Raw genomic sequence first — 22644 nt, 5'->3', positions numbered from 1 at the left:
GAAAAAACTGTACGATGAGCAAAATGTAAGGGATTCGATGGGACTGAAGCTTAGAGCAGGTGGCAGTCACCGTCTTTACTGTTCCATATTTTCCCTAAAACATTCATTTTATCATCTAAGTAACTAGACATTCGTATACAGATGTCTTCACCTACTACACTGAGAGCAGCGGTCATACCTTCTCTGTCTTCCTAGCACCTCACATAGTATCTGGTTCACAGAGGTGTTTAATAACTATTTGCTGAATGTTTATTGCTTAAGACTTTCGGGTCTATATTTATTATTTCCTACACTTGCTGGGTAGCACTGGTGGTTCATGAATTGTACTTCCTATTTATTTTGAATCCTCCCAGTTCCTATCTCTCAGTGTTCTACATGTAACAGGTACTAGACACAGGCAGGTGGCCTAACATCTTGAAATTACATGGACAGAAATTTCAGAGCTCTGTGAGCCCAGTTTTAGTTGAAATCATTGTGTAGACTCACCTGAAGCAGCTGTTCCTTGTGACTCAGACTATGGTTTAGGTGCTGAATGTGCTGCTCCCGGGTTCTAATCTCATTGTATTTTTCAGCCTCCAGGGTACGAAGCTGTTGGCTCTTACTCTGCAATTCTCCTTGAAGCTGCTGCAAGGCTTTTCGTAATTCCTGAATTACAGATTCAGATTCCCTTTTTTAAACAATCTAAAATTTTCACGTGGTCAGTACATACGAAGACCTTAAAACTTCCAAGGGATATAGAATAAAACATAAAGTAGAAAAAAGTGCCATTCTTAACTAGACATGTATCAACCAGGATATGGGAAATGATAACTGTGAATGGAGGTAAGATGTAAATTTCATATTATACTTCGGTATACTTACTTTCTAGTTTAAAAATGATAGATCTATGTAACTACTTAAGCAGAACTCTGTCCCACTGTTAACCTGGATCCTTTACAATAAGCTCAAGGACAGAATATTTCTACCATCCTTTTAAATCTTAAAAAAAAAAACACACACAAAAACTGGGGCACTAGGTGGTTCAGTCAGTTGAGCATCCGACTCTTGATTTCAACTCAGGTCATGATTCCAGGGTCATGGGATCAAGCGCCATCCCATCAGGCTCTGTGCTGAGTGTGGAGCCTGCTTAAGATTCTCTCTTTCCCTCTGCTCCTCTCCACCCCCTACCTCTCTCTCTCTCTCTCTCTCTCTCAAAAAAGGGGGGGGAGTAGGGGAGGGGCCTGGGTGGCTCAGTCGGTTAAGTGTCCGACTTCGGCTCAGGTCATGATCTCACGGTTCGTGGGTTCAAGCCCCATGTTGGGCTCTGTGCTGACAGCTCAGAGCCTGGAGCCTGCTTCGGACTCCGTGTCTTCCTCTCTCTGCTCCTCCCCTGCTCGCACTCTGTCTCTCTCTCTCTCTCTCTCAAAAAATAAATAAACATTAAAAAAATTTTTTTTAAATCAATAGCATATGCTCTCACCTAACAAGATAAAGGAACCACTTATGAATTATTAAAAAAAAAAAAAAAGAAGTGGTTAATTGTACGTGCCACTACTTGGACGTTGGTTGTTGCTTCCCACAATTCTGTCTTGGTAACCTTTCCCCATCCTTCAGGAATAACCTAAGATAGCTGCCTTCATGGACCTTACCCAGACTCGCTTCCTCAGCCCTTCCTGTATATTCCTCTAGGACCCAAACATACCTCCTTTGCCTCATTTCAGTCTTTACCACACTAAAATTCTGTTTCTGTGACTGTCTCATACTACACTACAAGTAACTGAACAGGAAAGAGCCTGTGATATTCACACTTGCATTTCCAGAACCCGGCCTGATGTCTGGCACATGGCATGAGGGCAACAAATGTTGAGCTGAATTAACTGCATCAAGTGAGTGACTCAAGGGTTCAACACAAACTGTCCTAATGAAAAGTTATTATCAGGGCCAAGTCAGCACTTCTGGCCACAAAATGATTACTGATTTACCTGGTTATGTTTCCAAGAAGCCTCCTTCTGCTGTTCTCTCTCATGGGCTGCAGCCTCTACAAACTGCACACATCGTTTGGCATCCACGAGTTGGCGTTCTTTCTGGCGTATGACCCTTTGGAGTTTCTGTATTTCGAGCTGGCTACAGAACAAGGCACTCTGAAGGTCAAGCAGAGCCACCTGCTGCTGAGCCGTGGAAGCACCCTCAGAGCTCTGAAAAGAGAGTAAAAAGCATAATCACAAGGAGGGCAAGCACTGAGCAGCGAAGAAGACCAACAAAATTAAGACTGCCACCAAAAATGGCAAGTCCTCAACAGGAGCCTCGCCTCCTGTCCTACGTCTGACCCTCACGTACATGAAGTTGTCCAAGCTGGCTTTGGTGCAGCATTTCTCGAAGCTTTGCCATTGTGTCATTTTGACCTTCAATCACCTGGTACAACTCCTCGGTCTGAAAATGAGACAGGGAGTACCAAGCATGTTAGTAAACTAAAAATAAATTCCATTATCTTGCCTGTATAGATTTTAGAAATACCAATTTTGATTATACTCCAGTTTTTCTAGGCTAAGATCTGTCAGTCTGATGATCTCTTTCTATAAAATACAGAATATGTGTCTACCTTGATGGAACAAATCATTTCCTCAGAGGTCCCCAACTGCCAAATATTTACCTCATTTTCCCTGCTTTTCAGAGTTTCCTTGAGGCTTTGAATTGTACCATCTTGCTTCTGAGATGACTCCTGAGCTGACTTCAGTTCACAGCTCATTTCATTCAGTTTCTCCTGAAGAATCTGAATTCAGAAAAGAAAATGATTTCTTTTAACCTCAGATGCAACCAGAAAGTCTTTGCTCAAATCTAGGTTTAAAGGATTTCCTAGAGAATATTACCTTGTTATTTTTTCCCCCCACAGAAAGTAACCATTAAAGTCCTAGGTCAATCATCAAGACAAAGTAGCAGATAATATGAAATTCTTCAATACTCAATTGCTTCAATTCTTCTGCACTGTGCACTTAGAACTTTCTCTGTGATGGGCAGCTGTAATGGCCACCTGTCTACATGAGTCACTATGGATCCTTTACACAAAGACCAAGGAGCTCTGCTATCTAGGACAGGACAGAACACTACAGGGGTACACGAGGCCAGAAGCTCACCATCCAAACTGTGGGAACTGTTACAATTTTCTCCTAAATAAATGTTAGAATCCTTGGGCTATAAAGGGATGAGAAGTTAAGCTAAAATCAAAAGCACAAACCTCTTGTCTCGGTGCCTTCCACAGGTAAAGACTGCATTCAAGCCTTTTTTTTTTTTTTTAAACTTTTTATGTTTATTTTTGAGAGAGAGAGAGAGAGAGAGCGCACGAGCCAATGCGCATGAGCATGGGAGGGGCAGAGAGAGAGGGAGACTCAGGATCTGAAGCAGGCTGCAGGTTCTGAGCTGTCAGCACAGAGCCTGACGTGGGACTTGAGCCCACGAACCATGAGATTATGACCAGAGCCGAAGTCGGACACTCAACCGACTGAGCCACCCAGGCACCCCAAGAACTACACTTCTAATCAAATATTCCTTAGAGTGCCCAGGTGCCTGGGTGGTTCAATCAGGTAAGCATCTGAGTCTTGATTTTGGCTCAGGTCATGGTCTCAAAGTTCCCAAGATCAAGCCCCAAGTTGGGCTCTGCACTGACAGCACAGAACCTGCTTGGCATTTTCTCTCTCTCCCTCTCTCTGCCCCTTCTCCATTCGCACTCTCTCTCAAAAGAAATAAACTTAAAAAAAAAAAAACAAAAAAAACAGCACACAAAAACAAAAAAAATCCCTTAGAACAACAGGAATACACAGTATCCATCTTCCAAGTCCTACTCAGGGCCTGGATTGATCATACCTTGTTGGTGGCCTCTGTTTGCTGGATTTTTTCCTGGAGTTCTGCCAAGTGGGAATCAGATACAGACTGCGGAGTTATAATGGTCTCGTCCGAATTCAGCTTCTGTTGTTTGTGTAACTCTTCAGTCATGGGCTAGAAAGAAGCAGCAAGACAAGAATTTGAGTTAAATGTAGCCAACAGTACATTTTATCTTCAACTGCTTCCAGCATCTTTTGGCAGAGGCTTAGAAAACCGAACGTGTTGCATGGATTTAGCAGTATGAATTCCTAAAGACAATCCTGTTCCTTATTGAGAGGACCGGTTTACTTAGCCCCAGCTCCTCCCCCTATCTTTCCCTATGAACTCATGCAAACACTACAGAGTCAGTTAAAACAGATAATTTAGAGTTCAAAGGGAAGATTAAAAAAAGAAAATGTTTATGATGACCAAATACTCACTTTATCCTATTTCCAATCAGGGAATTCAGTAAGCAAACCTATACCATCCATAAGAAAGGAAAGGTCTATTTCAACAGTCTTTCTTATAATATGCTTGTTCACATTACTGGAAAAAATGGACAGATTTTGAATATAGGTTATCCATATCATATACATATCGATACTAAATTTCCTAAATTTGGTAATTGATATATTTTTTTAAACATTTAATTATTCATTTTTGAGAGAGAGACAGAGTACGAGTGGGGGAGGGGCAGAGAGAGAGAGAGAAGGAGACACAGAATCTGAAGCAGGCTCAATGATCTGAGCTGTCAGCACAGAGCCTGACACGGGGTTTGAACTCACGAACCATGAGATCATGACCTGAGCCGAAGTCAGACACTTAACCAACTGAGCCACCCAGGTGCCCCTAAGTTTGGTAATTATACTGTAGTTATGTAAGAGATGTTCTTGCCTTTAGGAAACATGCATACTTAGTATAAAAACTCATAATATCTGCAACTAATTCTCAGATGGTTCAGGAATACAAAAATAATGTGTCTATACAGGCAGTGGGAATGAAACAGCAAATGTAGCAAAATATTAGCAAATGGTGAATCTGGATAAATGTTAACAATTGGTGAATCTGGGAGTTCTTTGTATTTCTCTTATGACTTCTCTATAAATTTGAAGTTATTTCAAAAAAGAGTAAAAATAAAATTAAAAATAAATTTGAAAATCCACCATGGTCTGGGAAGGAGGTATGTTTAATAGGAATACCAATTCACCAAAAAGATTCAGGAGAAAAAAAACCCATATATTTTTTATATGATGTGATAATAAATCAGACTAAGATAAACTTATAGAACTGTATCTAATATTCATTATGAGCTAAAGGTACTAAAATAAAACTGTAGGAATTCATTGTGGCACTAAACCCATCTCCTCTCTCCCTGACCCTTCCCTTCCCACTCCCTACACACCCCCACTCCAATGAGAAAAAATATATACCCATTAGGAAGAGAAAAAGACAATTGCTGTTCATTTTCCCTTTCCCTCACACTTTTAAACTTTGACTACCATTTTCTAGGCAGTGGGGTTAGAGCTTAATTTCAACCTGTTCCTGCCAGCAACTGACTGGAAGTATAAAGATTTCAGAAAAAAAAAAAACACAAAAAAAACCACACAAAAAAAAACCCCAGTTTTTTATTCTTCTAATGCTATTTACCAATTTTTAAAAACATCTCTTAAGTACCATAATATATAAAGCACTGTGGGAGTTGGGAATATAATAAAGGAACAAGGAAATACACAAAATCGCAGACAGTGACAGGCCTTATGCTTTAAAACAGAAAAGCATGGTAAAGCGGTGAAGTTACTCAAAGTTGGTTGAGCAGTTACTTTACATTGGTTAAGGGGAGATCTGCAGGATAAAAAGCCAGTCCTTGAAAGAGCTACAAAACAATCTAGGCAGCAGAAACAGCTAATGGAAACGACCTAGAGAGGCTAGAAGCCTGAGACAGAAAGGTCTATGTGGCTAGGGTAGCACTTTCACATAGAAATATGAGTGAGCCGTGTATATAAGTTAAATTTTTGTAGTAAACTTCATTGACTGCAGTAAAAAATAAATAGGTGAACTTAATTTCAATACAATATTTTATGAGCCCATATATCCGATCAAAAGAAATTATCATAGTCATGTATTCAATATAAAAGCTATCAACAAGGTATTTTACTTCCTTTCACACCATGTCTCTGAAATCAGGGGTGTCCTTTACTCACAGCATATCTCAATTCAGAGCAGCCACATTTCAAGTGCTCAACAGCCACATAAGGTTAGTGGCTACGTAGCCGGCTAGCACAGGGCTAAAGTGTAATGAGCAGAGGACAGGAATACATGATGAAGAGGAAAGGAAAAGCAGAGGCCAGGTATAGAACTTCTACTGCAGGGTTAAGGAAGCTGGATTTCATTCTCATTGAAATGAGAATGGACTTCACTGTTTTTAACAGAAAAGTAATCCAATCGTATTTGTATTTTAAAAAGCTGCTTCTGTGGAGAATGGGCAGGGGAGCACCAGTAGGGACACGGAGACCAGATAGGAGGCTGTTTCTGTTGTGTAGGTGAAAGAGAATAGTGGCGTATAGTGGCAGTTAGAGAGGGGAAGAGAAATGGATGTATTTAAATGTGTTTTGAAAGGAGAGTCAACAGGACTGGAAGGAAGGAGAGGGACAAGGAGAATCGAAGGATAATGACTCCTAGAAAAATTGAGATATTTGTTGTTGTGGGTATAACAGGGAGCTTTGCCCTGAGGTGCTGTGAACTAGGTCACACCCTGGGAGAGGTAACTATGTGAACAGATATTCACAATTCTAACTGATAAATAAATAATTTTATCATTTATTTAATGATAAAACATTCTCTACAAAACCTGGCTCCTCAGTTCCGCAGGGCAAAGAAACTATACAAACTAACCATGTGGTCTAATCCCATTTTACATGGAGACTTAGAGCAGGTAAGTAACGTCCGAAGTTACACAGGAAATCAGGAAAAGGATCCAGTTAAACCAGATGCACTGGAGCTGGGATTGTATCTTCCATCTCTGTAAACCCATTGCCTACCATAATGTCTGCAATGTTGTAGGGACCAAAAGTTTGTGTTTAGTAAAAGAACAAGACTAGAAACAAACACAATCAACAACAGTCCTAATTTCCAGTCCAATGCTCTAATCCTTCCATGACTCTTTAGAAATAAGACTAGATAGATATTTAATAGAGACATTTCATCAGCAACTTTAAAGCCAAAGAATGCCATAGAATAGTACATAATGAGTCTGTGTCTCATCTGAACCCATCTTGGCATTAATAATTGTAGGAAATCCTTAATTCTGTAAATGTAATGCAGTGACCTGAAGATATTTGTTTCTTCCTTATTCATAACTTTTTTATTAAATAATCTCAGAAAGATTATTCAATCTTCATCTCAGAAAACTGTCTTTTCAGATAACAGTCTGTCAAAAGAGCACTTAGCAAAGTCCCCTGAGTTAACAAGCTTCTAATGAATTCTTGTGAAATATCAAATACATAAACCAATCATTCCTAAGATGATTTTAAAAAGCCTGAAATCAGTAATGCTCGATTTGGCTGAATCATTGCTAATTTCCAGACCACTGGTTACTAAAATCGTATCATAATAATAATGTAATTTTAAGTTAAGCTGCTTTTGACTTATTTGGGACAAATGCTTTCCAGCATCAGAAAAGAGAATTGCTTCCAGGCCTGATGTTGCATAATGTATGACCTTTGGGCTAAAAAGGCAGTTATTTAGATCTTCTGGGTTAACAACATTTTTCTTGGCACTTGCTAGTCCTCACAATAGCAAGTCCTAGATCTTTAACTGCTGTGGTTTTCTATCCTATTGTTAATAAGAGGAGATACAAAAGAACCATCAACTAGCATAAAATTAAAGGCCTAATCTTTGACCAGCATCTAATGTTTATACCTTCCAAAGAGTCTGATCTAGATTCTGTAGCCAAACAGTGAGAAGGATAAATTACCATAGTCACACAGGGGCAGACCCAGGCATTGCAAGACTTAAAGCAAAGATCTCCTGCTCTTTGAATTTAGATAGAAAAGGAAATTGCACATGAGCCAGAACTAAATTGAGGTTTACTAAGCGACCACACCCCTCCTATCACCGCTCTTCTAGTTCAGGGCCACACAATAAAGAAGGAAATTACCAGCTTCAATTTTTCTTTAGATATTTAAACAACCTTGGGTTTTTGGGCATAAATTCTGTGGAAAGCAAGTGAGTCAATTTGCATAATACCAGAAAATTAGTAAGCCAGAGAGCTACACGGTTGCTATTTTTCTTTAATACGAGAAAGAAGAGAAAGAAAAAAAGCAATCAGAAGGAACTCTGATGAAATATTTCATAGTGCACAGAATGGGTTAAGTGGAGGATTAAACAAAGGAATCAAAATGACCTTACAGAACAATCCTTCTTTTTAGGATAGGAGTCTTTGTATTTGCAGTGGAATTTAAATAAAATTTTTTTTTTCTTTCAGGGTTTTTTTCTTTCTACAAGCTAAGAACAGAGCTACCAAAAGTAACTTAAATTTACTTCTGTTCTTTTCACATTTGTTCAGAGAAATAGACAATGAGCAGTCTGCCTTTGTCCCACTAGCTCTGGTTCTGACATAAAGCACACCAGCCTTAAGGCTCCTTAAGGAGCTTAAAAGTCAACCAGACTTAAACAAAAGGTCAGGGGTCCTAAATCCACATTTTATTTACAAACACCCTGAGCCCAATTTAATCATTCTATTTGCACCCACATCCTTAATTACTGGAGAAAATGGCACAACAATTAAATGCGTTGATTCTTCAAGCTGAATGTTTTCTCTTTCCTCTTGTTTTGTTATTGTACAAATAGTAAAGAATCTAAGCCAGGTTGATAGCAGAAAGGTCACACACTACAGTTTTAAAGGTCTATTTTTTTTCCAATGTCCAAATTTAATGAAGTAAAGGTACAGTCTTGACCTAAAGGTACAGTCACCATAGTTAAAATGTGCTCATGAGAATGATCAATCTCAAAGCTCCACTTTAAGAAATGAATGCAAAGCAGAGCACTAGGCATTCTAAACATTTTATACAAATGAAAACACATTTTAAAACTTTTTGATATTCATCCTTTTTCATAACACTTCATATATGATGTTTCTGACTACTGTGCGTAAATTTAAAAATATTTCTCCTATTTTTCTGCTAAGTTCTTACTGTGATGCAAATTTTATTTATAATAGAACTACTTTTCAAAAATTTTAAGTGACAAGCAACAATCTCATTTATTATCAAGCTCTAGATTTCTGGGATGATGCTGACTGGTAGCAGGCTTTCCAAAATGCCTTCTAGACTGTCCGCTTTTGTAATGGTATCACTAAATTTATTGGGGTAGAACGTGCCAGATGTTTCACAAAGTTAACTGAAGTTAGCATCCATCGTTGCTGCAGAAACACAGTAGCATCTGTCGGGTCCCTGAATATAACTAAACTTGAAAGGTTGGTATGAAATCAGTTGGGCAGAAATGAACAGCTCACATTAAGATCAATTACCATCTTCTGGTCACTAAGAAATTCATGAGTATAATGGATGATGGGGGGGCGCCTGAGGGGCTCAGTCAGTTAAGCGTCCAACTCTTGATTTCCGCTCAGGTCAAGATCTCACAGTTCGTGAGTTCAAGCCCTGCCTGCATCAGGCTTTGCGCTGACAGTGTGGAGCCTGCTTGGGATGCTCTCTCTCCCCCCTCTCTCTGCCCCCTACCCTGCTCAGGCTCTCTCTCAAGAGAAATAAACTTAAAAGAAAAATGTAAAGAGTATAATGGATGAAACTCCTATTACCCAATAATGGAGGAAACCTTTCTTAATGTCAAACATCCTCTTAATAGAGTTCAGCGGGCAAACAGGCTGTGAACAGTTTTCACCTTAATGGTTTTAATGACAACAGTTGAATTCCCAAGTTTCTTTTATGAACAAGTCATTATTAGTTTTCAAATGGCATACTTATTATAAATATTGCTCAGATAGTATAATACTTTGGTGGATTAACAGGTTTTCCCCAAACCTTTACCCTATGCTCTAATCAGTTTGAGATAAACCTTTGGGATGGAACACTTGATGCTCTAGGGAGAACTAGAGAACTCCCTTACGGAATGTGAGAAAACATTGATCATTATAAATGAAAACATCTATACATCTAAAAATGAAAACAAAGCAAAAAGAAGGGGGGGGACAGAAAAGGAGGTAAGAGGTTTAGTGTCAGATATAAGATTAAATGTCTTTTTATAGGGTAAAAGTCAATTAGGAATCTCTTTTTGTCTTAAAAGGTCTGTGATTTTGATAATTAACAGGAAGGCCAATAGATAATATTACAAGGATTGTGAAAAGCAAATTCTTTGAGTGTGAACCACATACACTACAATGGGACACAAGCAAAGGTGCAGCAAAAGTGGGCTCAGTGATTAGTTTTCTCAGGTGTAGAAGATTAACCTTCACCCAGGCAGAAATCATGTAAAGCCTGAGACCAGCTAACTATAATCAGAAAGGCGTTATGTAGCCATTTTGTATACCTGGACCCGAAGTGGTAAATAATCTTCACAGAGATCATCCCACAGCTCCTGCAAGTCTGAAATTTCCAAGGGATAAGTCACAGATGTCTTGTAAAGGGGTTTCAAAGACCTGTTAAGGAAACCGGAACTAACTCCATCTGTCATGATATGGCCAGGCCTGGCTCCAGGTGGGCTGGATTTCACTGGAATAGGAAGCTTGCTCCCTCGGGGACTCTGGATGGGCTTATAATCAAGACCTTTAATCATGCTAAGAGCTAGCTCCAGCTTGTGGTTACACATATGTTGTGGAGCCTGCTCTTCTGAACAACAGTCACACTTTGCAAGTTCCTTTGCACTTCTCTCCGTTTCCTCATCCTTTTGCTGTGGAGGACTAGCCTGCACACTTGCATCCAAAGATTCCACTGAGGATCCCGGTGTCCCTTCCTCCATGCTTTCTCCATCTGGGGGTACCTTTGTACTTGGTAAATCCGGTGGCCCCACTTCAGACAACGCTGGTTCTTCAGTGCAAATGCTGGTGGACCACCTGGTAGAAGGGCCACACGAGATACTTCTGGCCACCTTTCGAGGCACCTTACAAATGGCTTCATAGTCAGAATCAGCAACCCGCAAAGCTGCGCAACCACGGCATCTCCTGGGTCGGTTTCCAGGACCTTCCGAAGCATGGCAGCTGTGGAGCTCCTGAATCTGATCCTCATTTTCTACCCAACACTCAAACCCTGAATACGCAAAGTCTTCCTGGAGCAGTGCAGAGTATCTGACATCAGGTAAGCCGGAAATGTCAACCGTCCCATTCCCTGCCTTGGTTTCCGTGACAGAGTCGTCGTTATTCTTACGATACATGCTAGCAATGCAGAACTTGAGGCGGTCTTTCTCCAGCAGCAGCTTTTGCAAGCGCTCAATAGAAAGAGCTTCGATCCGGGCAATAACAGTGTCGAATCTATAGATCCGATCAAGCATGAAAGCACACTTGCTGCAAGCAAACTCGGCTTTGCCATCCCGGGACACATCCTTGCCCAGGACATGCGAAAGCAGAACCTGGAGGTTGAGCTTAGATGCCGTGTGGAAGATCCAGCGCCGCTGGTTTCCGCACAGCTCCCGGGCACAGATCCTGCAAACCTCCTTCATCTTCTCTCTCAGCAGTTGCCAAGGTTCCCGGAGGCGGCTGCAGCCTGTTCACTCACTGGCACTTGGTTGCGCGGAGTCTCCCTCTTCCGTGGCCTCCGGCGGGCATGGCACAGTCCGGTGGGGTCCCCACGCTGCAGGGGCGCACCTCTGCCACCCGCGCGCGGGCTCCGGGTACCAGGGTGGGCAGCCCCGCCCCTCGGGAAGGGGGCGGGCGTAAAAAACGCCTTAAGGGGATGCTGAGTGACAGCAGCGCAGGCCGCGCTCGCAACCAGCCATGTCTCCGGCTCTCTCTCCCGCCAGCCGCCGCGTCCCCAACGTCCTCCCTTTTAGCAGGCTGGGTTCGCGGTACAAGAGCAGCACCCTGCTGCTTACGCAAAGACTCGGAGATCGAGGATCAGATTTCAAGATGGCGCCAGCGGCTCGGCTCCCGCGGCCAGCGGCGGGTTCCTCTGGGAGCTGTAGTCGGGCCGCCAGCTCCCGACTGTGCGCATGCGCGGTAGCGAATGCGTTTCCCCTCGCCCCCAGTCGGGTCACAGCTCCTCGCGCTGAAACGGAGACCTAGTTCCCAGCGGGTACCCGTGGAGAGCAGGACCGGCGCTGGCCACTGCCAGGCTGCTTTCATCTGCTGAGGTTTCACCCGACGAGGGCACCAGTCCTCTCATGGATCCTCCCCTCCTTGCCCCAGCGGGATGACCCGAAGATCTACGTTGGGAGGAGAAAGTTGAATTCCCTCCCCCTCTCTCCACGGGTAGCGCCACGTACTCTGGATGGAGCAGCCCAGCAGCGCCACTAGGTACCGCTGCGCGCCGCCTCCCTCCCGCCTGCAGCCCCACCTCTCCCCTACCCAGGCTGGTGCCGGGATTAAAAGGCCCCTCGGGTTTACAGCGGCGGGCGGGGAGACGGGGTTGACAAACCAGAGGTGGCAGTTAGGGCGGATTTTAGGAGGCTCAATTCAACCTCTACCTCGACTTTGGGAGTATCTAGAAAAGAGATCAAGTATTTCTCTTCCTTGCAGTGTTGGGGGCGGGCCGTGGGTTTAGCACTGTTGGACGACTTGACCTTTTTTAGAAAAGAAATCGAGAGGACACAAAGCAGTCATCCGAGAAACAGTCCAGCCCATACCACGTGAATGCAGCTGGTGAACCATGACTTTTAAGAATGGGCTTTTTCAAGAATGTAGACACCTGAGAATAGATTACCATCACCAAATTCTCTTTCAGGTTCAGGTGGACTGCAGTCCCTATTTGGGGGGTGGGGAGGGTACATAAACTTTAGAACGAAAAGACCTAGCTTCTTTGAGCAAGAGTACAGAGTGTCAGAGAGTACTGATCTCTGCAGAATTAGGGCTGAGAATTTCACTGACTTCAGTAGGTACCCCGTCTTATTCAACCATATACAGTTGTCACCCTACCCTTGGATACAGAACTTAGAATGTGCACAGTGGGGGGAAGCTGGAGCTCCCGAGTAGGAGGTATCAACTTCCATTTATAATATAGAATTCCCTTGTTGGCTTAAGAGGCGTTGCAGACACCGGACAGGAAGAAAAACAGCCCCAGCGGATCACCTGGAGTCCCCCAACAGCAGGACATTTACCAGTTACAAAAATACTGGCTTGGCCTTGTGAGAGGTTAAGGGCAGCAACAGTTTTAAGTATTTCTGAACCTCGTCTCTAGGACAGAGCCCATAACTCCTAATAAGAACTCTGAACAGGCCTCCAAACTTCTTATGGAGAATTAAAGGAGATGATTTAGAAGTGTTTTAACAGTACTTTGCTCATTAAATAATAGCTTATACTATTATTTCAATATGATAATGGAAATATTTTAAAATAATTTTAAAACTTTATGGGGCTTTGCACACATAAGATTTTATTGTTCTCTTAATCACCAAAACAAAATCTTAGTACCTCCATCTTAAGGACAGTCCTTTGATCTGTGAGTTTGGAGGAGCTATAGAACTTTGCATATGTTATTTCACTTAAAATATGCATGTTCTGTCCCTAAAAAACAAGAATGTAAAATAGACTTCCAAGGAAAACTCAATTACAGCTACATTTTTGCCTGCCTCTGGGTATATGAGCTTCAAAGTCAAAAGAAAGTAAACAATCTTTGGGATCTATAGTGATCTATAGAGAGGCAAGGAGTTTCTGGACTTCCCTAACAGCCTGCCTGCCAGGACTATACCCTGTTGTACTCTGTCTTAGGTATAGTTCTAAAGAGCTGAAAGAATGCAAAGGTCCATAAAAGTACAAATTAAGACATAAGTCAAGTCCTCATCTTCGATTGTCGATGCCAGCCACATTTTCCTACTGAGGAAAATACTCATGAAACAAAGTAATTGGGGCGCCTGCTCAGTCAGTCAAAGTGGCCAGCTTTGGCTCAGCTCATGATCTCAGTACCTGAGTTCAAACCTCATATGGGGCTCTCTGCTGTCAGCGCAGAGCCCGCTTTGGATCCTCTGTCTCCCTCTCTCTCTCTGTCTCTAAACATTTAAGAAGAAACGAAATAAGTAATGAAACAAAGTGCTTTTCAGGAGTAAATTAAATAATACTTTGTATTATTTTCTATTCCTTAGTAAGATTTTGCATCCGATTGATAGTCTCTAAACTTTAATGACAATATATAAGTAGCTTGGTGTAGAAGTACAAACCAGTATAAATGGAGAAAAGGCAATTTATCATTGAATAGACGTTTGCTATCTGTAAGTAAAGATCAACATACAGAGAGCTATACATATCTAAGCTTCCAACAACAGATAGGAATAAATCCACTCAACAATCAGAAAATTCGAAGATAGCACTCTATTCACGCTTAGAAAAAATATTTAAAAACCATTATTTTGAAGTGGATAGCAAACTATATAATACTAGAACTGGTCCTAATGTGAGCATTTGGTATTATATAATTTCACCCCACTAAAAGATCACTGGTATATAGATAACAAAACTTGTACATAAAAATTAAGAAATAAAACTTAGAGGAATGCCTGGGTGGCTCAGTCGGTTAGGCGTCCGACTTCAGCTCAGGTTATGATCTCACAGTTCATGGGTTCGAGCCCCTGAACTTCAGGCTCTGTGCTGACAGCTCAGAGCCTGGAGCCTGCTTTGGATTCTGTGTCTCCCTCTCTCTCTACCCCTCCCTTGCTCGCACTCAGTCTCTGTCTGTCTCTCTCTCTCTCTTAAAAATAAACATTAAAAAAAAAAGAAAAAACTTAGAAAAAAATGTGATAATAAATTCAGCACTTCATGGTCCTTATAAATATCATCTTGGTCAAAATTTTGTATTTAGTTGGGGTGCCTGGGTGGCTCAGTCGGTTGGGCATCCGACTTTGGCTCAGGACATGATCTTGCAGTCTGTGAGTTCAAGCCCCGCATCGGTGTCTGTGCTGACAGCTCACAGCCTGAAGCCTGCTTTGGATTCTGTCTCCCTTGCTCTCTGCCCCTCCCCCACTCATGCTCTGTCTCTCTCTCTCTCTCTCTCTGTCAAAAATAAACATTTAAAAAAATTTAAAAAAAAATTTGTATTTAGTTAACACTGGCTACCTATGAGAAGGGAAGTAAAATTGGCGGTTGGATACTAACATTTACTTTTTTCATATATATCATTGTCATTTGAGTTGTTGGAAATAAATGTGTATTCATGTATAATTTTTAATTTTTTTAATTGGAAAATATTCTAAACAAAGACTTGTGCCTATTTAACACACTAACATCAGAGTCTAACTAGTAAAAACTTGAATCTAAAATGAGAATTTTTGTAATATATATAATAACTACATGTATTATATATGTGGACAACTTATATAAAGATTCAAAGAGGATAAACAAGTTATTAAACGGTGATTATGTCTGGAGGGTGGAATTATGGATACTTATTTTCTTCTTCCCTCATTTGTATTCTGTAATTTTCTATATTCAGCATGAATTGTTTTTGTGATAAGACAAAAATTGTTACTAAGAAATAGGTAAGATAAGCACATTTTGATATATTTGTACAATACTAATCAGCAGTAAAAAAAAAAAAAATTCTGATACCCACAACATGAATGAATCTCAAAAGCATATTAAGTGAAACAAGCCATATACAAGTCAGTACATTCTGTGTGGTTCCATTTATTTTAAGCCTAACAACAAGCAAAATTAAAACCATAGTGATAGAAGTGCAGAAAGTGGTTATGAGGGATGAGACAGGGTAAAAATTGACTGCAGAGGGGCACAAAGGAATTTTCTGGGGTGAAGAAAATATTCTCTATCTTGTTTTGGGTGATGTGTACATGATGTGTACAATTCTCAGTTGTACAATTACAACTCTGAGATCTATAGATTTTATATATATGTTAGAATAGTTCATTAAAAAGTAAAAAAGAGGAACTAAATATAAAATATGTATTACCCATAAACTTTTAATCTGAGAGATTTCTTTGGTAGGAAGTAACCTCCATTTTATCATAAGAATAGCTTTCAAAATTGGTTAAATAAAATACAGTCTAGAAAAAAATTCTATAAAAAGCCCAACTGCAAATTCAAAACTTTATAGTGTCTATCATATGAACTTTAAAAAATATTATTTTATATGCATATGCACACCACACATATGATTGAAGCATACTGTTAAGGTGAGACTTAGAGCTTCTGAGGTGATTTAGAATAGGATAATTACTTCTAAAACTTATCAAAGTTATGTAATAAAAATTTGAGAACAGGTTTCATATTATGATAAGCTGTTATGAATTAAATTAATTTTATATATCAGCAGTTTGCCCTCAAAATACATTGATAAATGCATTCACAGCCCTTACCACCTATATGTCCTAGTGAAGTCATTAGTCGCTGGCCCTTAATTTCCTACTCTACAAAGTAAACATGTTGAATTTAAACAGTAGTTTTCAGCCTTTGGCTTCACACCCTGGAGGGTGTGATAAAACAGATTGCTGGGACCTACTTCCTAGAGTTTCTGATTCAGTTTGCCTGGGGTGGGGCCCAAGTATTTGCATTCCTAACAAATTTGGGTCGTGCTGATGCTGCGTCTGGGAATCACACTTTGAAAACCACTGAATTAGAACTATCCTAAACTGTATTCAGAAAAATCTCAATCCAAAGATCAGAAGTTCTGTAGATAAATGGAAAAACCTATCAATGAAGAACTACTTACAGACTGTTGGATTTAGGGAACTACATTCTCATTTGAAACAAAATTCCTAAGTAGTAATATGGTAGAGATCTTTTGCACGATCTCTATTTTGATCTCTAGATTTTGGGGCCTGGGAAGTATCTCTTGGAACCATTGCCACTTTTGTGACTCCTATGTTGGAGTGCTTCTGAGACCTAATTCTGGGCTGGTAAGGTGTTTCCAAGAGAATCAGGGAGGTGGAAAATCCCCATGTCCCAAACAGTTGTGTTAGGTTTCATTACTCTAATTATGACATTGGAAATAGCTGTTCTAATTACTAAAAACTATGCCGAAAAAAAAGTGATTCTGGCAGAGAGGCTAAAGCAGATGAGGAAATGCAAGAATATCAAAGTAAAGCCAGTTAGGATTTATGGTAACACAAGCATGTACATGGTTTCCCTGTGATGGTTGGAAATCTTTAAGAAGCCACAAGCAATCATACTTTGCAGTAATTAAAAAAATACAGCATTTTTGGGGTGCCTGGGTGGCTCAGTCGGTTAAGCGGTTCAAGTCATTATCTCAGGGTTCGTGGGTTTGAGCCCCACGTCAGGCTCTGTGTTGACAGCCTGGAGCCTGCTTCAGATTCTGTGTCTCCCTCTCTCTGCCCCTCCCCTGCTCGTATTCTCTCAAGAATAAACAAACGTTTAAAAAAAAAAAAAAAAAAACCCACAGCATTTTGGAACACTTGTTTCAAAACCAGGAGACTTCCAGTTCAACTACAAATTGCAGTAATACCGTCATCGGCAGAATCCATCTTGAAATAGTAAACAGAGTCTTTCAAGTTATTAAATACCTATAGCTGTTTAAGTGAATTTGAAAGTATATATTAAGTCAATCAACCAATGAGCAAGAATTTGTGCAAACTCAGTATGTCTTTTCTCTGTCTTCAGTGAACTCTCAGTTTAGTTGAAGGGGAGAAAATGTGCATGCTAAAATTAGTACAGTTGATTGGTAAATGAAATGGTACTGACAAAGTCATCGTGAATGCAGAAAAAGTTGAGATTGGTGTGTGCTGGTATAGTTGAAGGGGACAAGAATGGCACTTGAGATGGGTCTTACATAGGACTCCAGAAGAAGAAAAGAGCATCATCAATAGTCTTAGAAGTGGGTTAGATACAGTGCTAGCCCATAGGGAGATGGAGATTTCAAGGGCATCTGAATGGCCTGGTTCATCCTACTTTATACAACTTATCCTCTATAATTGCTCATTTAAAGAACATGTATGAAGAGCCAACTGTAAGCGAGACACTAGGCTGTGGTGCTATGTAAGTGTTGGCAACTAGAATTTTTTTTTAAAGGTTTTTTTTGAGAAAGAGAGAGCACGAGCAGGGGAGGGACAGAGAGAGAGAGGGGGACAGAGAATCCGAAGCAGACTCTGTGCTGAGAGCAGCGAGCCTGATGTGAGGCTTAAACTCACAAACCATGAGATCATGACCTGAGCTGAAGTTAGGACACTCAACCGACTCAGCCACCCAGGTTCCCCTTGGCAACTAGAATTTAATGTTTGGCAAACACAAAAGAATTTAGACTCAATGTTATAGACTTGAGCAGAGAATGGCATGGTGAAAACTTCATTGTAGGAAGATTAGCCAGGCAACAGGATGGATTGGAATTTCAGGGAATTTCAGATTTTGGGATGGTTACAGGAAGACCTGCTAAAAAGCCATTGCAGTTATTCATATGTGGGGTAATATAAAAAGTCTGGTGTAGAAATGGAAAGAAAGGGGCGCCCGGGTGGTTCAGTTGGTTAAGCATCCAACTCTTGATTTCAGCTCAGGTCATGGTCTCATGATTGGTGAGATTGAGCCCCACATTGGCCTCTGTGCTGACAGAAGCCTGCTTGAGATTCTTTCTCACCCTCTGCCCATCCCCCATTTGTGCGCGCGCGCTCTCTCTCTCTCTGTCTCAAATAACTAAACTTAAAAGAAAAAAGAAATGGAAAAAAGTGGTAAATAAGAATTATTATTATTATTTTTTTAATAAGAATTATTTTAAAGGACTGAACAGCGGGACTTGATGTAGAGAGGATGAAGGAAAAGAAACAATATAGGAGATAAGGGTTTTTGTGTCAAAGACTGGTAGAAAACATGGTCTAAATGAATAGAAATGTGAGAGTTGAGTTCATCTGTAAAAAGGTAATGAAAAGTCTGATTAGGAACATGCTGAGTTTAGGTGACTGAGAAAACTAAGTGAAAAATAACTAAGTGGGGCTCTTCTGCAATCAAAGCACAGGTGAGCTGGGGACAGGGTTTTAAGAATGAGAGCAATGGTTAACATTGTCAAAAGCTAGAGAGAGATCAGCAGGAGGGATAAGGTCAGCCATATCATTTCCTGTAACTGAGTGGACTTGTAAACTTCTGAGTTGTTACCTTTGGCTCCTCAAAATCCTTCCCTATCGAGCTAAACACTAAATTGGGATCCTTTTTCTGAACATCTCTAGCATATTCAGAAATGTTGCTTTGCGTTTTCACTACATTTTCTATTTCAGGTTCTTGAAACCTAAAACTTTTGAACGATGTCACATAGGCTTAGAAGCTTATGCCCCTCTAATCATCCTCCATACGGTTTCCAGGACATTCATGGTAAAGATCCATCATTGTCCATTACTTACAGGATGAAGTCCTAAACCCTCAGCTTGGCATTTCAATATCTCTACAGAAAGATTCTAATCTACTTTTCAGCTACATCTCATACTCCTTTCCTAATAATATGGTGACAGGATATAAATTGTGTTGTTGCCTGTATGCCCTGCCTCCCTCATCTAATCTGAAGGTCAGGCCCTTACCATTTAATTAACTCAGGAATTTTTGCAGAGCAAAGAGCAGAGGCTGAAGTCAAATGCATTTCCTGATTTTAATAAAATTGTAAACCAACTGAGAAGATTAAGTCAGGTGTCCCAGTGGGGAAGAGAAGAAAAAGAAATGTCTTTGAGGGCAACAGAAAAGGACGGGATCAGATTTCACCCAGATCAGGAGACTGGGGATCAGAGAGTAACAGCGATCCACCTCCATTCCATATTAGTGCCCCCAGGGAAGCAGCAGGACCTGGCGGGGAGAAGGCAATGGGTGACTTAGAGAGGCTAGACTCTAGGTCAAGGGGTTCTGGCTCCATAAAAGCCTCTAATATAACAAGCTGTTAGAGCTGGCAGAACCATGCTTGCTGGGGCAGGGGTACTTCAGTGGTGGACCAATGGGAAGAGTAATCCCTTGATGCTTTGGCACCTGATAAATCCTGGGAACCTTCACCTTAACGTAAATGAGAGAGTGGGGAGGAATATGTACCAAACGGATGAAACTGAATTAGCCTGATTAGGACTGGGACTCAGGGTAACATTAAATTGATTTAAAGAAAGTAAAGAAATGTGATAAATCCTGCATGACCGAATTTGTGAGCTAAGAGTCACATCTACTTTGTACCTTCTGTAGGTGTTCATTGGGGCTCAGTCCTAGACCTTTTCACCTCCCTATTTTAATTCTCTTTCAATATCATCTTATCCTTTTCCATCTTTAAACCAGTAACTTTCCATTTGTATCTTATCCCAAAATTTTCCTCTGAGTTCAACTCTGAAGTAGCCAACTACATATTTGTATCTGCAAGTGATGTGTCAGAGACACCTCAAAATTACCATCATCCCCTTACCTATAATGGCCCCACCCATTCCTCCTAATTCTCTATTAGGGGTCAACAAACTATGAACTGTGGGCTAAATTCATCCCCTACCTGTTTCTGTAAATAAAATATTACTGGAACAGCCATGCCAATTCATTTATGTATTGTGTATGGCTATTTTTGTGCTACAGTGGCAGAAACCTTATGGCCTGCAAGGTCTAAATTATTTACTATCTGGCCTTTTACAGAAAAAGTTGGTTAGTCCCTGCTCTTTGTTTTCTTGAAAGTACTTACTGTAATTTACAATTAGCTATTTGTTTGGTTACTTGGTAATTTATCTCCCTTAATTGAGATGCAAGCTCCTTACGGGGAAAGGCTCTGCCTTTCTTTTTTCTTTTTTAATTTAATTTAAACTTATTTATTTTGAGAGAGACAGACAGAAAAAGAGGGGAGGGGCATAGAGAGAGGAAGAGAGAGAATCCCAAGCAGACTCCACGCTGTCAGTGCAGAGCCCAATGCAGGGCTCAAATCCATGCAAGATCATGACCTGAGCTGAAATCAAGAGTTGGAAACTTAACCTACTGAGCCACCCAGGCGCCCCTCTGCCTTTTTCCTTCTAAATATTTTAAAAATATTTATGATGGAAATATAGTTGACATGCAACGTTGTATTAGTTCCAGGTGTACAAAATGGTGATTTGACAACTCTATACATTATTCAATGCTCACAATAAGTATAGTCACCATCTGTCACCATACAACATTATTACAATATTATTGACTGTCTTCCCTATGCCATACTTTTCATCTCTGTGGCTCACTTATTTTATAGCTAGAAGTTTGTATTTCTTAATCCCCTTCACCTGTTTTGCCATCCCCTCACCTCTCTCACTTTGGCAACTACCAAATGTTCTTTGTATTTATGGGTCTGTTTTTTTGTTTTATTTTCTAGATTCCACATATATGTGAAATCATATGGTACTTGCCTTTCTCTGACTCATTTCTTTTTTTTTTCCTAATGTTTATTTATTTTTGAGAGACAGAGCATGAGCGTGGGGGGGGGGGTGCGGGCAGAGAGAGAGAGGGAGACACAGAATCTGAAGCTGGCTCCCCAATGCGGGGCTTGAACTCATGAGCCATGAGATCATGCCCTGAGCCCGAGTTGGATGCCCAACCAACTGAGCCACCCCAGTAGCCCTAACTCATTTCAAGTAGCATAAAACCCTCTAGGTTCATTCATGTTGTTGCATGGCAAGATTTCATTATTTTTTATGGCTAGATAATATTCCACTGTATTTATATACCATATCTTCTTTATCCATTCATCTATTGATGGACACATGGGTTGCTTCCATATCTGAGCTAGTGTAAATAATGCTGCAATAAACAAAGAGGTGCATTTATCTTTTTGAATTAGTGTTTTTGTTTTCTTTGGGTAAATATCCAGTAGCGGAATTACTGGATCATATGGTAATTCTATTTTTTAATTTTTTGAGGACTCTCCATATTGTCTTCTACAGTGACTGCACCAGCCTACATTCCCACCAACAGTGCACAAGGGATCCTTTATCTCCACATCCTCACTTGCCAACACTTGTTATCTCTCGTGTTTTTGACATTCTGTCATTTGTGTTTAGACATTCTGACAAGCGTGAGGTGATACCTCATTGTGGTTTTGATTTGCATTTCCCTGATGATTAGTGATGTTGGGCATCTTTTCCTATGTCTGTTGGCCATCTGTCTGTCTTTTTTGGAAAAATATATATTTAGGTCCTCTCTCCATTTTTTAATTGGATTATTTGGGGTTTTTTTTTGTGTGTGTTGAGTTGTATAAATTCCTTATGTATTTTAGATATTAACCCCTTATTAAATATATCGTTTACAAATACCTTCACCCGTTCAGTAGGCTGATGTTTTGTTTTGTTGATGGTTTCCTTTGTTGTGCCAAAAGCTTTTGATTTTGGTGTTGTCCCAATAGTTTCATGTTGCTTTTGTTTCCCTTGCCTGAGGAGACATATCTAGGAAAATGTTTCTAAGGCCAGTGTCAAAGAGATGACTACCTATGTTTTCTTCTACATTTTTTTTCTTTTTATGGTTTCAGGTCTCACATTTAGGTCTTCAATCCACTTAGTGTTTATTTTTGTGTATGGTACATTAAAGTGGTCCACAGTTTCATCCTTTTGTATATAGCTTTCCAGTTTTCCCAGCACCATTTAGTAAAGAGACTGTCTTTTCCCCACTGTATATTCTTGCCTACTTTGTCATAGATTATTTGGACTCTCAATTCTGTTCCATTGATCTAGGTGTCTATTTTTGTGCCAGTACCATACTGTTTTGATCACTATAGCTTTGTAATATATCTTGAAATC

At 40.4% G+C, this 22644-nt stretch overlaps 1 protein-coding gene across 5 annotated transcripts in view; it reads right to left on the bottom strand.

The window, feature by feature from the left end:
• LOC115519998 (myomegalin-like) overlaps positions 1-22644 on the bottom strand; it is a 180468-nt gene that overhangs the window by 29999 nt on the left and 127825 nt on the right. For 4 of the 5 annotated variants that reach the window (XM_030323934.2, XM_030323935.2, XM_030323936.1 and 1 more), the window contains 5 exons: positions 3838-3969; positions 2630-2749; positions 2317-2409; positions 1962-2174; positions 487-645 (listed from right to left, as the gene is read on the bottom strand). In XM_030323934.2, the coding sequence (XP_030179794.1) occupies positions 487-645; positions 1962-2174; positions 2317-2409; positions 2630-2749; positions 3838-3969 (717 nt within the window). Of the gene's footprint in view, positions 1-486; positions 646-1961; positions 2175-2316; positions 2410-2629; positions 2750-3837; positions 3970-10374; positions 11914-22644 lie in introns of those variants that run through there. The other variant, XM_030323932.1, reaches the window with a different exon arrangement.

Source organism: Lynx canadensis, chromosome C1, assembly GCF_007474595.2.
Source record: "Lynx canadensis isolate LIC74 chromosome C1, mLynCan4.pri.v2, whole genome shotgun sequence".
Lineage (NCBI taxonomy): Eukaryota > Metazoa > Chordata > Mammalia > Carnivora > Felidae > Lynx > Lynx canadensis.
The sequence above is the reverse complement of the archived record's forward strand: the minus strand, read 5'-3'. Positions and strand labels throughout refer to the sequence as shown.